Consider the following 22822-nt stretch of genomic DNA (forward strand, 5'->3'; position numbering starts at 1 on the left):
TTCGTACGATAAGTTTCACAATATTTAAAGTTAAAATACATTTCAAACTAATCATTTCTCGACCGAGATATCATAATTCTTTATCGTTGGGAATTAACAAAATGTATCGAATGGTGTGCAAGAAAAATGCATAGATTCATCTATAAAGAAGAAATTAAATTGCCATCCCGACTATAGCAGGTAGAAAAAAGGTATTTGCATCGCATAACGTCTCTCTTCGTACCGAACAACAAATTCTTTGTATCGTCAATTCCTTAAAGGATATTTCAGTGTATTGAAATTGAACAGACACCCTATATAGAAAATATATTTCAAAATCTATGTTATCGAGAAAAGATAATGTTTTCAAGTGAAACGAACAATATGTTCGTTTCGCAGATAGATAGGCGAAAGCGTCCAAGCAGATGCTTTTGTTGTCGATCAAATCACAGAACAGAGATATCGCATTAATACTCTTTAAACGTTTGAAACAGTTTTAATCAATTGCTCTTATCTACCCTATTTCCAAGTAATAATTTGCCTATAAGTCGAAACGAAAATTTACATTGTATTATCACATTATATATATAATATATACATATATATATATATATATTCCACTGATCGTATTTTTAATTCGTGTTTGGCCTTTTTTTCGAAATTGGATTTATTGAGCGTAAAATAGAAATCAAGATAGTTTTGCATATTGATTGTATGGAAAGATAATACGTAACGTTACTATTACTATCCACGATGAGTTGATTTCCATCTGTGTACAACAAGAAAACGATAAGGATGAAAATGCGCGTATGTAATTCATTTTGTTAACGTTTCTCGTGTATCTTTGAAAAAAAAAAAAAAAAACAAAAAATCGACTAAAAGACGAAGATAAAAAAGTAGTAAAAATTCTGGTAATTTAACGGAGTTGCTTGAAAACGTTTGCTAGTACGGCAGTTTATAAGAAAAGAAAGTGGTATTAGTTACACGGTCGATCTAGCACGATGGCGCACGGTCGCGCGCCGTTCCATCGTCTAAGGAGAAAAATACACCCTTGTGACCAATGCTCGTGGTTTCATGAATTCTTTCATAGCATAATTTCCACCGTTTCGAATTTTTTATCTGCGCTGTTATGTCGCATTTTGCTTTGTCGAGAATTTATTCTCTTTTTTTTTTTGCATGAAACCTTGCACGAAAGACAATACACATATATACAAGTTATGCGTGCACAATATCTTTCTAATTAAAGTGCGTGTCGACGAAAAGAAACGCCACGTTCGTTGTACGAAACATTTACTGTAGCTGTATCAAACAGTACGAAGCAATTCTTCGTACGAGATAGCTTTTTACAAACGAGGATACGACCATTTTATACATTTTAAAACTAAATTAAAAGAAAGCTTAAAAAACACTCTTGAATAAATAGATCGAATTACACGTGTTTACAATTGGATCAACAACTTGATTTATGAAATTAACGCTGATCGAGTTGCGCCAGTTTTTAAGTTGGTGACGTTACTTTTTTTTTCAAAAGGATATTTTTATTACCGCGTATGCAATGCTGTGACACACGCCAATGATGACGAATCAACGTAAAATTTATACGGACGAAAAGTTGCTCGAGATGACTCTCTGGATGATGAACATTTCTCTTCTCGTCGAAGAAATCGTGTACTGGCGGATCAACCTTGATGACGAAGAAAAGCCGCAGGCTGCAGTAAGCGAGAATCCTTATTTATCCCGTTTCTACTAGAAACATAGCTTATCAGCCAAGATCCTGTTTATTATCGAAACGGAAGTTGAGAGGTTTGTGAAATCGATTTTCATTGAACCATAAGCCACTACTGTGTTAACTATACTTACGTATTTGACTTCCGTATTTCCTCGAATTTATCGACGGTGAACTTTAACAGTCGAGTCTTTCGCCCAATGTAACGTAATATTCTTCCATAACAACAGGTAAGCTATGGAATAAAGAAAATGAAAGACGAGAAGGTGAAGGAGGAGAAAAGTTAAGAATCAAAGTTGAACAGAGATAATGTTCAATGATTTGACCGTAATATTAATAAAATAAAATAATAATATTGTTGGTTAAATTTTTATATCAATGCACGTTTGTATTTTTTGCATATAACATTGAGCATAAGTAAAATGGTTTACTTCCGCTTGACACGAGCTGGTAAGTTTAATCATGCCAGAGCACGTAGTTATAATATTCGTAGGTTCATTCAGATCATACCTAGTAAGATATAGTTTCACCTCATTAGTAATTCTATACACGTATAAACAATAATTTATACTCGTTTGTAGAAAACTTATACTAGATCACATTGAAACGTGCACGAAACGTAAATGGCACTGCTATGAAACGTAATAATTATTGTTCCATGCGAATAACGCCTATTTTGTAACAAAGTATGAAATATTTCGCGATAAACCAATGTATATAAATGTTTATACAATATACGTGCGTAAGTTTTTACCATTAACCTATAAAATTACGAAGTGACAATTATAATATTGATCATTAAAAATACTCTATAGAACGACGTTTAGAGTATTATTACTTACTTAATTAAACTTAAACTTTATTATAGATCTAAGCGATAGCTACGAAGAATAAATATACGAAATTAATATAATATTGATACTTGCGTATAAATTTTCCGCCATAAGCGCCTTTGAAATACTATTTGCGAAGCGCGTCGTAGAATGCACTCTAGCGATGGACTTGCGAACTACGAAGAAACGTTAGCGCCATCTGCAAACGCGTCGAAGTTGACAATGACAAGTTAAGTCGTCTGCTTGCGATGCTTTAGTTAACCTTTACGATTCCTAGGTGTAAACGTTTAGATTAGGTTTTAAATCATTGCGAGGTAAGAAATAATCGCGCGATGGGCGATAAATCGGAAAATTCGAAAACGAACGAACAGATCATAGAGGAACTCACAAAAGATCTGGAAAGTTCTTGTATCAGAGCAAATAATAACCCCGCGTCGGACGACGATATCAAAGATTCGACTGAAAAAAATGGCAATTCCTCGGGCGCTTGTTACGATCGTATAGGAATAAACAATGACAATGCTGACGAATGTGAAACAGGGGCCAAAGGCGACACAAATTTTCCGCAAGACTATGTAGACGAAGAGTCGTTGAAAGATAGAGAACTTACCCTCTCTGAAGATGAAAAAGAAGTTTGTAGTTGCTTATAAAGTTTATGGTCTTTACAGAATTATAAAAATAATCATCGTATATTATATCTACCTATGTATTTTTCAGATCCTTAAAGCAGAAGCAGAGAAATATAAAGATAAAGGAAATGATCTTTTTAAGAGCGAAGAATATCAAGAGGCAATATCTATGTACACGCAAGGACTGCGAACTTGTCCGTTAACTTATAGCAAAGAGAGATCCATTCTGTATGCTAACAGGGCTGCTGCAAAGTTAATATGTCTGGTAATGATGTTATTTAAAGAATATCGTCGTAAATGTTTGAAAGATCCAACGATTCTTTAAAATAAAATCTACTTACGACGTTTCTTAAGTAGGATAGAGAATCCGCGATATCCGACTGTACAAAGGCCATAGAATTAAATCCAAACTATGTGAAAGCATACGCTAGAAGAGCCAAACTATACGAAGAAACAGAGAAACTAGACGAGGCTCTGGCAGACTTCAAAAAAATTCTAACGCTTGATTCCGGTCATGTAGAGGCGAATCATGCCACTCGGGTAATCACCAAATTATATCTTCTTTATTTCCATCGTACTTAGGTATTAATGCGTTCAATGTTTTACCAGAGATTACCTCCACTGATTAACGAAAGAAATGAAAAACTGAAAGAAGAAATGCTAGGGAAACTGAAGGATTTGGGAAATATGGTACTAAAACCTTTTGGTCTTTCTACGAATAATTTCGAACTGCAAAAGGATCCGAATAGCGGTGGTTATTCCGTCAAGTTCCATCAAAATCCTAGTTAATACATCAACCGCCGCATAAAAATGAATTTTGGAAGCGTGTCACGGAATATTTATACGTACCTTATGTAAATTCTGCTCGGATGCTGTGTGCTTGTTGTAATAAATATATAAACGTTATGATATTTAGACAGATATATTAAAATATTGAGGATTATATATATAAAAAATGTAAAATCGTAAAATCTCGTTGTTCGATTTTATCACGATACGAAGTTAGCTTCTTTCGTTGCCGATCAACGTCTTGATAAGATTCGTGTGAAAACGTACGATGCCTGACCGATTACCGATTACGGCACAAGATTTATTCATTATAAATGGTAAGTATATGTTTGTAAGTTCGTCACGAGGTAAAATAATCATTTGTCGGACGTACTCGTCAGATTTTTTCATACGCCAATTTTATTTACAGTTGCATGTCGTTTGTTGCATTGTTGATTCAGAGTTTCCTTGGCATCTACTGCAGTTAATGTTTCGATCGATAGTAGAATGATTTAATAAATATTAATGAGAACTTTTGTTTGCAAGAGAATAAAAAAAGTTTATGAAAAATTGAAAGACCAGCAGACAGATTGTGAGGCAGACCCTATTGGTGTCTTTAGCATTTATTGCTAACGACGTCGTATGATTTAGATCATATGTAATCTAACGATCCTATTACATACAAGTTCAACAAGCTACTATAGGCAAGAAACTATTTTTATCTTTCACAATCGAAAGCGAACGAACGAACGACCTTAAAGCGTTGCAGGTGCAACGAACGACCGCGAATAGAAAGGAAGTTACGGATGGACTGTTCACGTTGCCACTCCTATCGCTTCTCACCCTTTCATTTCGATATTTTTATCTTCGTATATACTCCTTTTTCTATTCTATTTTTGATACTCGTGTACTATCCTCGTATTTCCTAGACTTTATCGTTGCATTACGGATGATCTATTCCTGCATTTATGGAAAATTAAAGTTAACATACAACAATATATAAATAGCTAAAGTAAAGCGCTCCTTATAATACTTATTGGATAGAAAAATGTCTATTTAGATTTCATTTTTCCAATTGCCATTACTAAACTATAAAATTACATATCTAGCGTTCTTTATCTTTCCCTCTTCGTCTCTGACTATGGGCATTTATTCAAATTCGTATGTTATTAACAATTAAAAAAAGTAGAACTCAAGTTCATACCGAGTGCTCTACTTTGGACATTTTATATCTATATATAATTATCTATATGTCCAATTCCAAGGATGCATAAAAATCCGTAATTCACCGATCAATTGCCATTGCTTCATTCAGTTTTCATTCTTGCGGTTCACAATAAGCCGAATTGTGACATCGTGATTGCGCGTGCGTAACTTGATATCAGAGGATTGGGAATAACAGAAGAAGAGATACGACGGATGTGTGTGCGCTTTAGTAGGATAAGTAGGAGGGTGGTTCTCGCGTACTCGTTAGCGCGTGCGCGCATGCAGGTGGAACACATAGATATAGGGTGCAAAAGGGGAAGAGGATAGAAGCAGTTGCAAAGGGGGGATGGTAGTGGCGGCGTTGATGGTGATATGCGAGGAGAAGAAATGCGAAAGGAGGCTTCATTGGCGAGCAGCGCATAAACGCAGCGAAACAGGCGACCAGAATCGACCGGTAAACGATAAACGTTGCATGGGTATGTGCTAGCAGAGATCGTTAAAAGCTGGTATCTGCGTTTAAAGGTGACCCGTTACACGCATACAGACATACGTGCACGTTGAAAGTGTGCGGTCAAACCGCAAGACTCGGAAGAGATAAAAACAAGCGTAGAATAAACGAGAAAACTGGCGGAAAAATAAAAATCGGGTATAAGAGGCGAATAGAAAAGAGAGAGAGAGAGAGAGAGAGAGAGAGGGATAATAAGGAATGTAAAAGCACCGTGAAAGGGATCTTGCGAAGTTGCTGCGATACTTTTTTCACGGCACGAGGATGGCCGTGACGTCGATGAAAGGAGATCGTATTAACTGGAGGGTGGTTCAGTAAGCACGACACCTACGTAGCCAAGAAGACGACGCCTACGTACAGCGCAAACACGCCGAGAACGCATCGTAACCGAGAGTTTTTATGCAAATCAATAATTCGAGTACGACGCAGCAATAAAGCTTTGCCTTTATTTCCTAGAAATATCGAACGTTGTTGTTGCCGAATAACAGCGACGACAAGGGCGACGTCGCGTCGCGTCGACGGCAGCGAGCGCCCGACACTCGATAACGAGTTTCTATCGTGGTAGAAGCGTTCGGCAGACGTCGGCTGAGTGTGGAGGAAAGCGTAAGAGTGCCTTTGGTCGCTTGCACCGTTTATTCGCTTTTCGCGTGCCAATAATCGGTGCTGCGTACGTGTTTCGTGAGGCACGTAAAAGAAGTTGGCCACGTCGAATTCGCTGGTGCATAATGTGCAACGTTTCTGAGAAAGGGGTAAGCCGAACTACCACCTACTATACATACGTCGATTCGTAAACCCACCGTTTAACGATCGTTGGAAACCCCCGAATTGGGTCACTTTCACTGACAGCTCGGTTTTCCTCGTGCTTTTATATTTGTACGTGTTAATTGCGGTAAATAAAGTCACTCGTCTCGGACCTTTCGCCACCGGAAATAGTTTTACCGAATAGAAATCCACTGTATCGTTGCATCGTTCCGATTACGAAATATGTATGCGCGTTTGCTCGGAATTATTTTTTTCAGAAATCCTGTCGTTTGGTTCGTTCGTTATTAAGAGACACGCGTTTGAACTTTGCCGTAAATCGAGCCGCTGGTGCCTGTTCATAATTTAACGCGTTATTTTATGGTTTCTCTAATCGTATTTCCTTTGCAACACACATACTACACACATGTAGGTATTCATATGGAATTATCAGTATCGTTTAAGTATTTATTTCCTCAATGGGTTGATAAATTATTAACGTAAATCCTTTTGTACGCGTTCGTCGCCCGGCTCTTCGAAATGAAACAAAGAAAGAGTGGATGTAGCTGGCTAATTCGAAAATTGTATTTGTCGTTTGTTGGTATTGATTTTCGATCGTTAGCTGTAAAAATAGATATCAAGTAGAACGACGAAAGAAGAAGTCGAAACACCTTGAGAAGGAAAAACCGTTTCGAAGCAAAAGTTTAGATCCTCGAGTTTTTGTTCGACTACGACTTTCCACATTTGCGTATAATGGCAATACACGTGGCTATAAATGACTCAGTCGCGTTATACAAAGAAGGAAGAACTTTTTGCGATAATAACAAGGTAAAACAAGAATAGAAAAATACGAAGAAAACAATACGATAAATTTTAATCGTTACAGTTAGAGTTGCTTGTCGAGTTTTGAACAGAACTTTTAATTAATTTCTGTATTCTATCGTATCGCTGCTTTCTCATTTCCAGCAAAGAATTATAGTATAACCGTGGGCGATCGCTTTCTCTTCGTTTAATTTTCATTTCGTAACGAGCATAAATATTTGAACGAAAACGGGGATTATCCTCGTACGATATTAAAAGTTATTCTAGTTACCTTGTTTATTCGTAAGGTCGTTACTGACACATCTGGCAACATGTACTACATGCGTGTACGCGTTGCGAATCAATATATTTCGCACGATCGATACGACTATATCGAGATAAAAAGAATCTAATCCTTGCCATGTTTCATTTGATACGGGTCGTTCGACGTTAAGAGACGAGACGTTTGTAAGACGAAGAAAATGCGAACTATTACGTACATTACGTCAAAGTTGAACGACGTGATTCATATAGCGGTAAAAAACAAAATTGATCGCGTATTTCGCACAGGATCTGTTGTATTACCGGATGAAACAAATGTCTGCTGACATTCCATTTTTCCAATTGCGTTACGTAAAAACGAGAATTTGCAGAAACATTTGCGGTCTATTCATCGCACGTTTAAATATAAAAGAAGCTGTCTGCATGTACCAATTATAATTGTACGTTAAATATGTTTCAGTCGAAGACGATGAGGCGAATTCACTTGGAAAGTATTTCGCGACGCAGAAGGTGGTCTCTGCGATTCGGTCTTTTCCTCGTGTACATATTAGTCCAGTACGTCACTTGTGCAAGGATACCTGAAGAGGTAACGTCTCCTTATCCCAGTTCCACGGACCGCGAAGAAAACTGGACGTTGGATTCTACCTTGGAATCGTTCACGCCCGAGACGGAGGCCGGTGTCGAACCAAAACCAAAAGCGAAGGAAGAAGCTGTCTCGGAGAAAGAAAGGAACGAAAAGACCGAACCGAAGAACGAAAAGAACAAAACGGAAGAAAAGAACGAGGGCCAGCAGAAGCATGGAAAGAAGACAGCCGAAGAAGAAAAATCGAAGCCCGATGAACATTCGAAGGAACGGAACGCTGCTTCGACAGAGAGAGCTTCTCCGGCAGAGAAAGCTGCTCCGAAAAAGGAAGTCGCGACAGCGAATGTTCCTAGAACCACAACGGTGAGACACGATTTTTTATTATCGAATTTTCTTTTCTATCGCCATGTTCCTTTAAACGCGAGGAACGCGACTGTAAATCGTTCGAATTCCACTATAACGCATATAAGAGATATTGGTTATTCGAGACTCTAGGTTCCAACAACGACCACTATGAAGTACGAACATGCAACGTGGAGACCGCGAAGGAAAGATTGCTCGCCGCCTGCGATCGAACAATTTCCACGACCACTAATGGGTCCCTCGGCTAGAAAACACGGTGGATTGATCATTCATATTTTAGTCGCAATTTACACCTTCCTGGGACTTGCCATTGTTTGCGACGATTACTTCGTCTCCAGTTTGGATCGAATTTGCGAAGGTAACGAAAGTTTTAAAGTAGAATTTCCTTCGGGTGTCAGACCTGTGCGTTTGGACGTTTTCAGCAGGATGCTGCTCATATAGAAAGATTTCTCGCGTATATCTTCATCTATGTTTAATACAACAGAATCTTTGGATAACGAACTTTACGATATCGTGTACCATGAAATTCTATTTTTATGGAAGATTAAAATCGTATTATAAATAGTAATAGAACTGTGAAACATTCGATGCATCGAAGAAGCGTAATTCCGATAAAAGTTATTACCGCTAAATTTGCGAGAATATCGACGAAAGTCTTGGTTTTCTTTGCGTAGAACTGCGATTGTCCCCGGACGTTGCTGGAGCGACTTTTATGGCTGCCGGTTCTTCAGCTCCGGAATTGGCAACCGTGGTGATCGGTGTGTTCTTTGCCAAGGATGATATCGGAGTAAGTATACGAGAACTTAGCGTTTTGGCCAAAAATCCACACGGAGCAAATACGTGCGCGTGTAATTAAGTTTGGTTAGAGGGGACTTGAAAGGAATTTAGTGGGCAATATTATGCAGATTACAGAGAGTTGCTGTTGGGATTGCAGGTAAGCGGTGTAATCGGAAGTGCGGTGTTCAATATAATGTTCGTGATATCGGTGTGTGGACTGTGTACGTCGACAGTGTCAAAGTTGAATTGGTGGCCTCTCTGTCGAGATTGTTTTTTCTACGCTGTATCGATTCTGGTGATGCTGGGTACAATCTACAACGAATCGATATCTTGGTAAGAGACAGCTTGTTATCGAGATTCTTGTTATGACACAGTCGTCCCTAAAAGTCTTTGTATATCTTACGAAGGGGCCATTTCATTTACATAAAGCGTATACGTTTTACGAAAGAATCGCGTTCGTATAAAATACGCTATCTTTGTACAGAACTTTTTCGTAGCACTTTATTTTAATAAAAATTACCTTCTTCTATGGCGAACGAAGACTTTCGCGACTGTACCATCGTCGCGTGGATGTCGTATCGTCGATTTTTATCATGTATAAAAAAGAAACGTGTTTTTTGCAGGATGGAATCTCTGTTCATGTTGTTCATGTACGGCGTGTACTGCGTCGCTTTATCTTACAACGCTAGACTGGAACGTTGGGCGAAATCTTACAATATACCTTTTCTACCAAAAGACGACGAACCCGCGGAGGAGAGCGCTCTTGTTAGTTATAGATCGTTACAAGAGGACCGCTTGTCTTACACAGGGCCGAGTTCGCCTACGGATCAATACAAAGAGCAGGAAGGTAAACGCCGATTATCAAACACGTACGAAATACCAATTTCTAATCTATTCTAGTGTTTATAAAAAGAATAGATTGTGTGCACGTTCGGTACGCATCCGGGGACTTTCACGAATTCATTATGTCGACCTACGATCTTGATGTTGCAACGTTTATCGATCTTCGGTGATCGATATTTATCCAAAAACGGAAGACAAAATCATCTGAAATCTTTTGTTTCATCATCTCGATACCATCATATCGTTACTGTATAAGTTGTTCCAACCGAAGGAAGTCACCTAGATGTCTGCTTCGCTTTTAATGTCGCAAAAGATGCTTGTAACGCGACTTAAACGATTTCCAAAAATGGAATATCATGGAAAAGGAAGCTTTTCGTTTGCTCGTTCTTCCTTTAATTTTTGTCATCTTCCTATCGCATCTTGCGACGTGTACGTCTTCGCTAACTTATCTCTGTATAAAATATTGTCCAAAAATAACATCAAGATTGTAGGACAATGCGATAAATCCATAAAAGAAACTCAAGATATTGATGGGAAGTGCCTAACTACGTAAGTGTCCGAATACTCATAGACGGGAGTGTATGGAAATTATAGCAGAAAAATGAAATTTCATAAAGTAGAAAATATTACACGGAAGATCGTTTGGCTACGCAGGTGTAACTGCAGGAGCAACGACAGGAGGAAACGTTCCTGAAACGAACGAATCGGCACCTCCGAAACAACCGAGCTATTACAAAGCGAAAGAACCAGATCCGAACGAAGTATCGCCGCTAGAGAAGCCCACTGACGGTAGCAAATGGTCTCTGTTTACCTGGGGTCTCGTCTATCCGATTCATTTCATGTGCCGCGCCACAATGCCGGATTGCCGACAAGACAAATTTAGGAATTGGTATCCCTTTACCTTCTGCGTGTCGATGGTTTGGATCAGTTTCTACAGTTACTTCATGGTGTGGATGATTACGATTATAGGTAAGAAACAGCAGCGATCACGGTGATCTTGAAAAGCGTAACGATACAAATATAATTTAAGTAATCTTCTTCCGGCGTCCGTTATTCTTCAACGGCAAATTCAATGTTTCGTAGGTAGCACTCTTGGTATACCGGACACGGTGATGGGTTTGACGTTCGTCGCTGCTGGTGTCAGTGTGCCCGACGCGCTCTCGTCGTTAGCCGTGATAAAAGAAGGCCTCGGTGACATGGCCGTGAGCAACGCTGTCGGCAGTAACGTCTTTGATATACTAGTTTGCCTCGGGCTTCCATGGTTTATACAGACTGCGATGATACAACCCGGCTCGCACGTGAACGTCACTAGTCGAGGTAAAATCCTGCCATTTCCCTTGTACGAGTCTTTGTCGCATACGCTCGCTGGACTGCGAATGTGCGTGTCTGGGAACTTTCGTGCGTTTCAATTTCCCATGAACGCATAAACGTTCGCAGTCTAGAGATTACCAAACGAAATTCAAATTCCCGTTATTTTATTGTCGCATTGCCAGGCCTTACCTACTCGACGGTGTCTCTGCTGTCAACGGTGGTGTTCTTGGTCCTAGCGACCCATTTGAACGGCTGGAAGCTGGATCGACGGTACGGAGCGATATTGATGGTTTGGTACTTGGTATTCATCACATTTGCCTCGCTCTACGAACTGAACGTCTTTGGTGAAATGAATCCTCCGGTTTGCTTCAGCGCATTTTAAACGAACACCACTTAATCGTATACAGACTGACGAGGAAAATGAAATATAATGGAAAAAGTGGAAAAGGAGGAGCAGTGAAAGAGAGAGAGAGAGAGAGAGAGAGAGAGAGTGCGTGTGTAAGCAACCGACTGAATGCTCGATGAAAATGTTCTCGTCGAACTCGATCTCATTGCATCGTGTAAGTATCAGGCTGCTAAAGCACGATGGAAGATAGTTCGAAAACTCTTTTATAATATTTTCGTTTCCTTCTTCCATCCCCCGTCTCGTTTCTTCTCGTTCCTTTTCGTTCTTCTTCTTCTTCTTTCTTTTCTGTTCCCACTTCTTCTTCTTCTTCTTCTTTCTTCTTCTTCTCTTACCTTAGCTTCTAGCCCTATTCTAATTTCTACGCGAATCGAAATTTCAAGCAAAAGTGAGGAAGAATGGCAGAGGAATGAGAAAAAAGGTGACAAGATTCCAGGTTGCACTGGAATTAAAGAATATATTTCAAACGCGCTCGTCTTAAGATCTATTTGTACAATAACACGTTAGATGATTTGTAGCGTCACCTCTCGAGCACAAATTCGAGTTCTATTCTCGCGTCGCGTGAATTTTCCTTCCAACGAGACATCGACGATTCTCGATGTTTCACTTTGCTTCCACTTGTCATTCGTACGATATCGATCGAGCTTTCTTTCGAAAGCAAATGGAGAACGCAACGAAAACAAGCTCTATCGTTGTTCGTAAGTTTGGAGTCAGTTCAACGGACAATACACTCATCAGTATTAAAACGCAAACGACGACGTTGTTAAGTATTATGCAATCTAGAATCAGTAGCGGAATAGAATCGGTCGATCGATCGTATTAACTCGTCGCGCTTTCTTTCGAATCGTAGACGCGCGAGACGCCACAGTCCGAAGACTCGAGACAGTCGTCTTCGTTGATCGAAAATCGTTTCTATCTTTCGTGCCTCTTTGCTCTTTCGAACCTGCTCTGTTTCCTCGTTCGACTCTTCCTGCTCTACTTGTCGTACTTACATCGAAATTTCTAATCGAAAGGTGCCGCACTTTCGCTTCTTTCTTACGTTTTTAAACGTTTCTCGCGATCGGTATCCAGTCAATTTCTTCTTATACGATGATTCGTCCGTCCGTGCGTTCGTTGGTTCGTTAATTCGTTGATTCATATTGCCGTTTTTCTTCCTCGACAAGTAATATAGTGCACACGCGAGAATAATTATTTTGCTATCGAGATAATCGTTCCCTTGTTCTTATCGCGCACATATACGTTTTCTATGCAAGTATACGCGTGTATGCGTGTGTGTACGTCAGTGTTTTCAAACGGCTCTATTCGCGGAAAAGTTAATTTTCCAACAAGGTAACGCTTTTTGATAGATTTTTCTAATCAGTGCGTCGATAACAGCGAATTTAGCGTATCGATAGACGAAGAATGTTGCGAAAGAGTTTACTTCGATATTTCTTTCCTTTTCTTGGACGATCGTTTGCCTGTGGCCTAACGCGTTTTTCGAAATCACGAAAGTACGTTTTAATCCGTCTTTTACGAGATATTTCTGTGTTCGCGCGTAACCGCGGAAGGAACGCCGCTACTACGAAGCGCTTTATCGATCAGAGAAGTAGAATTAACGTTTAATAGTCAGACGCGACGCAGCGGCACCCGAAAAGTTTGCTTTCTTCCAGAGGAGATCGATAAACGCCGGCCAAACGTCCGAATTTTACGACGCACCGTTGTTTTCCTCGCTGACTATCAACACCATTCGTCCTCACTATCTATCGGTCTTTTTATCGACCTTCTTACCGACAGGCTTTTTACGTGCACTTAAATACGTTGTTTCTGGCGAGGTTCCTTTCCACACTATTATCTCTGTTTTTCTTTCACTTTCTAACGTCCTGAACAAATACGAAACGACGAAAGACGATGCCAACAGTTGCGAAGTTAAAGTTTATCGGACGAATTAGACCGTGGGTGAGGGAGAGGCGAGCGCTTTCAACGAGTCGAGCGAACGATCGAACGTCGTTCGCGTACTCGCATAAAAGTACGATTGCTTGCAAACGAGAGAAAAAAAAAAGCTTCGTTTCGGACGAATCGTATGCATCGATCAAAGGGATTGTGTAGGACCCACGTGGATCGGTCGAGGCGAGTCAAAAGGTAGAAACGAAGTTGACGGAAGAAGGTGAAAGAGATAGAAGGGTACACTTTCGACGAGTACGAGACGAGATAACAAAAGAGACAATAATTAATGCAGCCTTATCCGATGAAAGTATCTACAACGTTACTCTGCGCGATCGTTGAGATCAGCGTGCAAAAGGATAGCGTTCGGTATTCTTCCGTTTTCCGAAACCTCCCGATCTGTCTGTTGCCTGGCCATTTCGCAAAGACGATCGATCAACGTTTCTAGACCATTATACGTATAATATTCCATGTAGTCGCTAAGCGGAAAGCGGGCCGGCGTTGAATTCCAAACAAAGAGCAAACCGTGATCCACGAACCTAAGCCTAAGTATCTATGGTATTTGTCTGTCTACGTTGATCAGCGTTTCTTCGTACGTGGTGCATCGTACATCGTACCGTATGCGTGCATTCGCCTGTTCCAAAAGCAAATACAATACGAACGTGATTCGCTGTTACGAGCGGAGTCGCGTTTGAATCGGTACGCGGTCCGATGACAGATCGCAAAGATCGCGCAGGCGTTTTAACGTAAACTGAACGCGTGCGTTATATGCATGCGTGCTCCATTACGTAAGTACATGTACGTATATACACGTACATACATCGTATGCGTGTGTATATAGATATGTACGATTACGCATTATACATATATAGCTGTAGCAATACATACATCTACAAACTGTATACTACGCACTGTATATGTATATGTATATACACAGTACGTAGTATACATAAAGAAAAGTATATACGATACGTACGAAAGCTTAGATTTATATGATTATCGAACGTTCTACGTGTTTGTTCACTACCATTATTTGTTATATTGTTAGCGCTTCAGGCGGATACACGTTGATATTAACTATTAGCGATTTCCTGAGATATATAGTATGCTCGCTCGCTCGATCGATCGATCGATCGAATTCAACTCGAATTACACCTCCATATAGAGTATATATATATACATATACATGCGTGTAATTAAACTCGAAGGAAACCAATCGCAGCATTAACGAGCGTTCGATCGGTCGATGCGAAGCCAAGAGTCGGTGCGTTCTGACGCATACGAATACGCGTTGGAAACGCGTTCAATTGGTCGAAGCGTAATTATCGGATGAAGCTTCGCGAAGCGAGGCGCGAAGAAGAAGTATCGATGATTCGTTAGAGAATTACGTTCGCGTTGTTTCGACGAAGAGGGATTAAGTTGGATCGGCGACTTGCGTGACGTGCACCAAGAAACGAAAAAAAAAAAAAAGAAGGACTCGCCGGGTAGACGACCAAGATGGGAAGCGTGAAAAATGTCGTTCGGCCTTCTCTCGTTGACGAAGGTTTCGCTTAGTTTCTCGAGAAACGAACCTTCGCTCTGTAGAATTTTATTTTTCTCCCGATTGTCCACTCTATGGATTCGCCTACGTGTTTCGTAGCCGAGTAATATACTCGTCATTCGTGCAACAGCGTTCGAAAATTGGTGTGATTCTAGTCAATGAAGATCAATTAGTAGCGTTATCGTAGGTGTATATCGTTAGATACTTTAGCGTAATAACTTCGATCAATTCTCCGGTGCCCTTAAAATAGGCGTAGTTCATACGTTCAAGTCAATATATTCGATACGGCTTAAAATTAGACGTTTTACGTACGTTTTAATCGGACCTATTTACCCGTCCTTCGTCCCTCTCTGTCTCGTTCACCAATTTTCGAACAACGGACCAACGAAAAATCTGTTTCGAAGGTATCTATCCGATTCAAAAGTTTAAGTAACACGAACAAGGAGACTCGTTGTTCATCGATATCGATATCGACCCGTCGATGATTCATTGTTAACTGTTGTAAATGTAGATTTTATATTGTCGAGTAATATGCATACGCATACATACATATACGCATACCTATAGATATACGTATATAAGAATATACATATACAGATAATATATATACAATAATAATATATATATATATATATAAATATAAATATATGTATACAAACTCTCTATATTTGGCACATACTATATGCAAGTATACGTATATTATGCGCCTAGCTTAATCAACAGGATTAGTTGATTTCAAATATATATATATAGTTTCTTCTTCTTCTTCTTCTCCTCCTCCTCCTTCTTCTTCTTCTTCTTCTTCATCTTCTTCATCTTCTTCTTCTTCTTCTCCTTCTTCTTCCTGTGCGCGTGATATTTCTGGTCTTCGTCGAGTCAATACGTCCGTGTACCTGCCATTGACAAGAGGGAACATCCGAAAAATGTTCAGTTTGCGATAAGGTTGCGACACGACAAACGTTCGTTCGATTTAACGGCGATACAGCGCGCTGTGCGAGTTTGACGCGTTTCCCTCGCTCTCCAACGATTTCGTATGTATGCGTAGTAAGGTATACGTTAAAAATGGGAAACAAAGAAAGCGAGAAAGGCGAACGAGAGCGCGGGTCGTTTCATCGTGACATCGAGCGACGATTCGCAATAAATTACTTACGTAAACGAGTAGCGATCCTAACAAGACTCGTAGAAACCGCCTAGCATTTTATACTGTACGTAACGGAAAAGAACGTGATAAACGCGATAACTTAGCACGCAAATCGTAATAATTTGTAAGCGTAGATTTAATTTTTTCGAATTAAGCGAACGATCAACGAACGATATACGCGTTATGTAACGTTTGTACACGCGTGGAACGTGTTCTCGACGCGATCGAATCGACAGTTTGAGAAAGTACGATGTTGCGCGCTTCTAAACAACGAACAAAATCGAGAAAAATCGCGCGCGATGTGTAACATCGATAAAGCGATAGGACGGGACGATGCGATGCGAAACGATCGTGCACCTTCGAAGAGGATTGTTCACGCGCGATCGAAATCGGAAACAGAACCGGATCTCCCTCTGTTATATAACGTTTTTCTCGTGTTGTTAGAATACATTTCCAAGACAGTCCTAAACCGTCGATACATCTAGTTATAGCTTATTACGGCGTTATGTAAGCAAACTGTTTTACCAATGTCGTAAACAAATAAACACAAATACGAAATATAAATGAATAAACGAATAAACTAGTCCACCAACGAATCGATTATTTCACGAACGAACAAATTAACGCGAAAATAAAACGAACTGTCGCTCTATGGACATACGTGAATATTCGATAATTGCACGGTCGTTATCCCCGTTACGGGGGATGAAGGTTCGTCCGACGCAACGCCAAGCTTGATGATCCAATAACGTAACACGATGGAATCGTGGAAAGTGAAACTTTTTTTATTTTTGGAATTTTTAATATTAAGCGTCTACTAACGAGACCAAACACGATGTAATTTAAATTATATTTAATTATCGTCTATTAGGCGAATACGCCCCGAATCGTATCGTGTTTAGTTTCGCTTTAATTAGAAAAATGTAACAAACGTATTGGTAAAAGTTTCGTTGATCGCGAGTGAAAAATAGAAAATTTTTGAGTCAAAAGTCTCGTCGGTTGGTCGCGAGTCTGGTAAAACGCTTCGACTCTCGGTGTCTCTGTCTCTTTCGCACTTGTAATTTGCAAAAATTGGCACTCGATTTTTCTGCGATTATCGAACGTTTCCTTCTTTACGTTATTCGTGCTCGCTTGCGAACAGGGCAGAAAGGAACGGAGGAAAGGGCAAGACGAAGAATATTTGCTTTATTTATTCGTTTGTAAATTAGCGTGGATAACGAAATGGGGAAATTGACAAAAGTTTTCGGGAATGAAACAGCTGGCTCGTGTATGTACGTCGAATAATTTATCTTTATTCTCTTGGTAAATGAATATACAAAGTTTACATCTAGTTTACTTGTTTATACGATGCATCGGATAATATTGATACGATGTGATGATAGTAGCGTCGCTGTTATAATCGCGCGTACCATTTTTCTTTTTCTCTTTGCTCTGTTCGCACGCGTTTTGTATAATCCGATGGCTCTTCCCTTCAATACGGATGAATTACGCGTTAACGATACGAAACAAAAATCATGGAAATACCGCGGATCGTGATCGTCGATCGTTGATTTTCGTTTCCCTTTATTCCTTCTATTCTTTCTCTTCATTGTTCCGTTTCGCTTTTCGCGTTCTCCGGTCTGTACGACGAAAATGTTTCATAGGCCGATACGAGTATATGACCCGTTCTATTTTCAAACAGAGCATCGAATCATCGATCGATAAAAGACACGAAAACCAAGAATCGTTCGATCGATCCGTCGAACGATCGATTGGCGTTTCGTGATTGCTGCTAGTCCAGTAATGCTCGCTTAACTCTGCCGCAGTTCTGGAATATCATCGTGCAAATCTCACTTTTGTCTCGACATAAGCGATAAAACGTCGAACGTTTTAAGGAAAGCTTCGATATGCAACTAAAATGGAAATCACGCGTATCAACGACAACAGCGAGATTCTATTCGCTCGTGGGTCTCGACGGTATTCTTAGAACAAAGTTGCTACTACTTGCGCGAGAATTGCAATAGAAAAATCCTAGTTTATTGAAATTTAAGCGAGCACCGCTGTGATTGTTTCGCGATTAATACGACTCGACGTTTCGTGGCAATTCGCGCGCGAAATGCCAAATGGAAGAACGAATGGAAACGGGAAACGCGACCGAGTAATCGCAGACAGATGTCAAAGAACAAGAGAAAAATGGAATCTGAGCCAGGGAATACTTTTGGTGTCGTGCTCCGTGAGTATTCGAGAGCGCGCAAAGCGATAGCGTTTAACTGTGAATTAGAATAAATACCAAGATAACTCTAATCAGTCTTTATACAATTATTCGTACATATCTGTTAAATTTTTTTCTCTTTCCTTCTTTTTTTTTCCTTTTTTTGTTTTTTGTTGCATTAATTCTTCCCCTTCGTCGTTCATTCTCGCTCCTTTCTCTCGTTTCACCCGCAAGTTTGATTCGATCCTTAATTATTTACAGCTTCGAAAGGAATTAGTTCGAGGGCGAACGAATTGAACGTGCGCGCACAGACATAGGCACGGAAATTCGTACGCACAACAAATACGCAACCTTTTTCTTCCCCTGTCTCTGGTTCTCTCTTTTCTTTTTTTCCTCTTCTTCCTTTTTCCTTCTCGTTTACTCTCTATGCGTTGTGCTTTTTATACGCGCGCTTCGGATACAATTCTCGCGGGAAAGCTCGGAAATCTCCCCGAAACTACGTTTCTTTCTTTTTCTTTTCTTCTTTAACGTTCTTTTGGGGTGTAGGTAGCACGTGGAACGCGGAATCGATCCGTTTCGTGTAGGTATCCGCGTTCGAGAGGTCTAGCCGGATCTAAAACGAACAGATGAGGTGGCTGACTGACGCTAAACGGTAAAAAAATATTTCTGCAAACAGCAGCGTCCGTATCAGATCGGAGCGTTTCGACGATTCTCCGAGGTACGTTCGGCCGCTCTTTGCTCTCGATATTCTTGCTGTTGCTGATAACAACGATGGAAACGATAATGACGACAACGATGACAATGACAACGGTAATTCTCGATCGTGACAACGCGAGTTGTCGTCGTTGTTAAGCTTGATGTATTTTTATTTCGATTGATACGATGCAAACACGAACTCGATCGTTTTTCGAAGAACGGATCGGCCTGATGCTAAAAAGACGAGAAGAAAAGACGTTACAGAAATTGAAATTTCCTTCTTCTGATCGTTGATCGACGGTGATCCAGAAACGTGTAGAGAATCGAATGATTTTGCACGTCTCGTCGTTACCAACGCGTGGTCCTTTCACTGTGATATGTACGATCGGTGTAAACAAAGCGTTTATTTCTTTTTTTCTCTTTTTTTTTTTTTTTTTGTATTTTTTCCTTGTTTTTACGAAAAGATTTCAGGGATTTATCTCCGTGATCGATCGATTACCCGTATCTCGATGATTAAAAAGACGCTGGTTCGCTCCAACCTCGATTCTCTGTCGTCGTGTTCTCTTCTTCTTCTTTTATCTCTAAAATCGCGTTGTTGACGATCTTTAGCTTCGAATAAAGACGAAAGCAAGTCTCGTATAAAAGTCGATACCGTAATTGGCGTTCAAGAGAATGCGTGTAACCTATGCGCATTGAAAGTCGTTTGAAAAAATATACAAGTACAGTGAAAGCTTTATCGTTTTACGAATCGATCGTCGTGTCGAAGAATCCTGTTGCTCTTTAGCTGTCGTTTGCATTCCGATCGATCGTATGCTTTAGAAAAAGAAGATTTATCGCGTAGAAACCAACCATCCGCGGATTGTTTAAGATTGCTTTTTCAAGAGTCTGCGTTTCTGTCGGTACCATAAAGCTTTGACTGCAACCATTTCGACGTTTCGTTGATCCTAGAAGAATAGACTGATATCTTTTAATTTACTCTCAAAAACGGTTCATCTATTCGATCCTATCGAGGTATAAAAATTAGAGGAATTTTCTGTCTAACGTCCGTCCAGATAACCAAGGATTTCGAGGCTCGAATAGATACGTGCTACGTATTTGCAAAAATTAACGTTTGACAAAAAAGATATAACGAAGCCGTGACGTAAAATCGATCAAAAGTTTGAGATTCAAATAACTGTAAAATTGTACGAGTGAATTTTAGAAATCGCAAATTCTGTTATAAAATTTATGCGAAAGGGATGTGTTATCTACGTATAATTTACGACTCGCAGCTTGCGAGATCGCTAATATCGTTAGCGGATAAATTATGGCGAACGAAGCCTGTGAAATTCAAGAGGTTCTCGCGTAATATAATCGAGCGTATTTAATTTATGACTTCGCTGTATCCCTTCTGGCCAGACGTACGTCCAACATCGCAAAAAACTCGTACGCACGCGTAATTAATTCGAGTAACCTCATCGACGGTGATCTGGCCGACTACTACTGGCTTTTTCTACGCGGCTATACGTTAGATTCCCGTTTCTACTCTCTACGTACGGAAGTCGTAACTCGTTCGTGGAAAGAGTAAGAAAATATCTATTAGATGGTATTCCCTTCCGTTGATTTTGCTCCGTAATAGAAAAATTATTCGAGTATGTTCGTACGCTCCGTGATTCGTTAACGTCCGTGATATGATAAAAAAGTAGTTCACGCGTCGCCCATTAGAGCCGTCTTTCGTAACTTCGTTCCCTCGTTTCGATCCACGAAAGTGAAAGCTCGACGAAAGGCGACCGGCTCTGTTCGCATGTCAGAATGTAAACTAAATAACACTGTCATTTGCGAATAACGAGTCGAGAAAGGTGTGAGTACGCAACGGTATATATGAGGTTTAAAGAAAGCTTAATGTTGATACGACACGCGATACCAGGCGAAATCGGTGTGTTTGTAATACTCTCGTGAATATTTGAGCCCTTCGAAAGCCATATCTGACAAGTCTCGTAAACCGAAAAGTATGTAAACTTTAAACGCAAACTGCCGGTATAAACATTATCCATTACAGTTTATTATCCTAAAGTTTCTCGTGAAAAATGAAGTTACCAAGGTAGATAATTTGTTCTCTTGAAAGTCGTTGTCGATCGATTCAGCTTCTGAGAGACTTATCCGAAATTCTTAGGAATCAGATTTATTACGCTTTCGCGATAAGTGCTTGAACGAACGCGTGTTACAGTTCGGACACGTACGAAAGGTATTCACCATGGTTCGGATATTTATTAGCAATACCGTATATACCGGTTCTACGCACTCCTCTGACCTGTTCCGAGTCCATATCGTTGAAAACGATCGGAAGATATTTCAAAATAACAATCTTTCTTCTAGAGCGTATTTACTTGAGAAAGCTAAATTTTATGCGACTCGTCCGACTACGCTCCGCGTTTATGTCAAAGGAAACCTTCTCCAACGAGTGAGTGGAAAGAAAGAAGAAAGCTTGCGCGTCCTATTATACGTATGCTTCGTCGAACAAGCAAGGCACGCTCTCAGTACCACACCTCTCTTTTGCCACTAGTTTATTACTATCCGTGTATTTGATCGGATATCGCAAAGATCGATCCTAAATCGAAAAATACCGTTCGTTTTGCCGAATTTGCGTCAACAACAATTTCCCAATAGCTTCGCTTAGAACGTATTATCACTTACACGCGTCTGGTATGTAAGTTTCCTGTATCGTAGTATTTGTAGTATCGTAATAGATAAGCACTGATTAATATACGTTACACACATTATTATCTTGATCGTTTTCTATGTTGTTCCGAAAAAGCGTCGGTTCTTTTCTCTTCTTTTTCTCTTTTTTTTTTTTTTTTTTTTTCATCGAAAGTTAGGAAACCCGTACTTGCAGTTTTGGTTAATCGATATCATAAGTACTTGGATTAACGATAGATGCTCGAACTCGAATTCGTTCAACTATCTGGATTATATGTATATATATATATATATATATATATCGTTCACTCGTGCGTCATGTATCTGGATCCTTAAGTCTTTACTTAATTATGAAATTGGGCGCGTGTCCACGCGAGATCATTTCCTATGGTCTCGCCGCGTTTTTCGCCATTTTAAAATCGCGCAAATAGAAAAGAATTGCCGTAGCGCAAGCGTTAAACAGGACGAATTAACATGGCAGTTGATGAAATCAATTTATATATTCGATATAACGAAGATCTTAGAAAGTCTTGCGATTATGTTTATTATAATGGCAGTAATCGTACGTTTCTCAACGTCCTCTCCGATGGGCTCGCTCGCTGATCGTATTAGCAAAGATGTAATTACGTTATTACGTCGCGTGGGATCGAAATTGTGCCGTCTCGAATATCACGAGGGTAAACAACTCGTACGAAGATTTTTCGTTTGAAATGCAAGCTTCGCGTCCAGCTTCCGCGATAATGATAAAAGATCATTTTTTTTTTTTTTTAATAATAAGTATATATATGTCGGGTTCTCATTATGATCGGAGTTAGGGGCGTGTAATGAACCTTCACTGGAATTAGCCATCGTTGTTATGACAACGTATTACAACGTGGTGAGTGTTACAGAATTGACAAGTAATCGCGGTG

At 39.9% G+C, this 22822-nt stretch overlaps 2 protein-coding genes across 3 annotated transcripts; both read left to right on the forward strand.

Annotated features, from left to right (window-relative positions):
- The first annotated feature begins 2743 nt into the window (after positions 1-2743).
- Ttc1 (Tetratricopeptide repeat domain 1) lies at positions 2744-4073 on the forward strand. The gene is made up of 4 exons (XM_072015939.1): positions 2744-3170; positions 3256-3432; positions 3525-3707; positions 3777-4073. Exons 1-4 carry the CDS (start codon positions 2871-2873, stop codon positions 3954-3956), a joined length of 840 nt encoding a protein of 279 aa, XP_071872040.1. The 5' UTR covers positions 2744-2870; the 3' UTR covers positions 3957-4073.
- Positions 4074-5209: 1136 nt separating this feature from the next.
- On the forward strand, positions 5210-14647 carry LOC139993849 (probable sodium/potassium/calcium exchanger CG1090). Of its 2 annotated transcripts, none has more exons than XM_072015937.1 (10): positions 5210-6029; positions 6103-6395; positions 7928-8413; positions 8546-8771; positions 9088-9200; positions 9348-9523; positions 9814-10037; positions 10688-11002; positions 11117-11350; positions 11527-14647. In XM_072015937.1, exons 2-10 carry the CDS (start codon positions 6372-6374, stop codon positions 11724-11726), a joined length of 1998 nt encoding a protein of 665 aa, XP_071872038.1. In that variant the 5' UTR covers positions 5210-6029; positions 6103-6371; the 3' UTR covers positions 11727-14647. The 2 variants fall into 2 exon arrangements, with proteins under 2 accessions (XP_071872038.1, XP_071872039.1); XM_072015938.1 differs by having other exon boundaries at positions 5210-5595; positions 5664-6395.
- Positions 14648-22822: the final 8175 nt, after the last annotated feature.

Source organism: Bombus fervidus, chromosome 13, assembly GCF_041682495.2.
Source record: "Bombus fervidus isolate BK054 chromosome 13, iyBomFerv1, whole genome shotgun sequence".
NCBI lineage: Eukaryota > Metazoa > Arthropoda > Insecta > Hymenoptera > Apidae > Bombus > Bombus fervidus.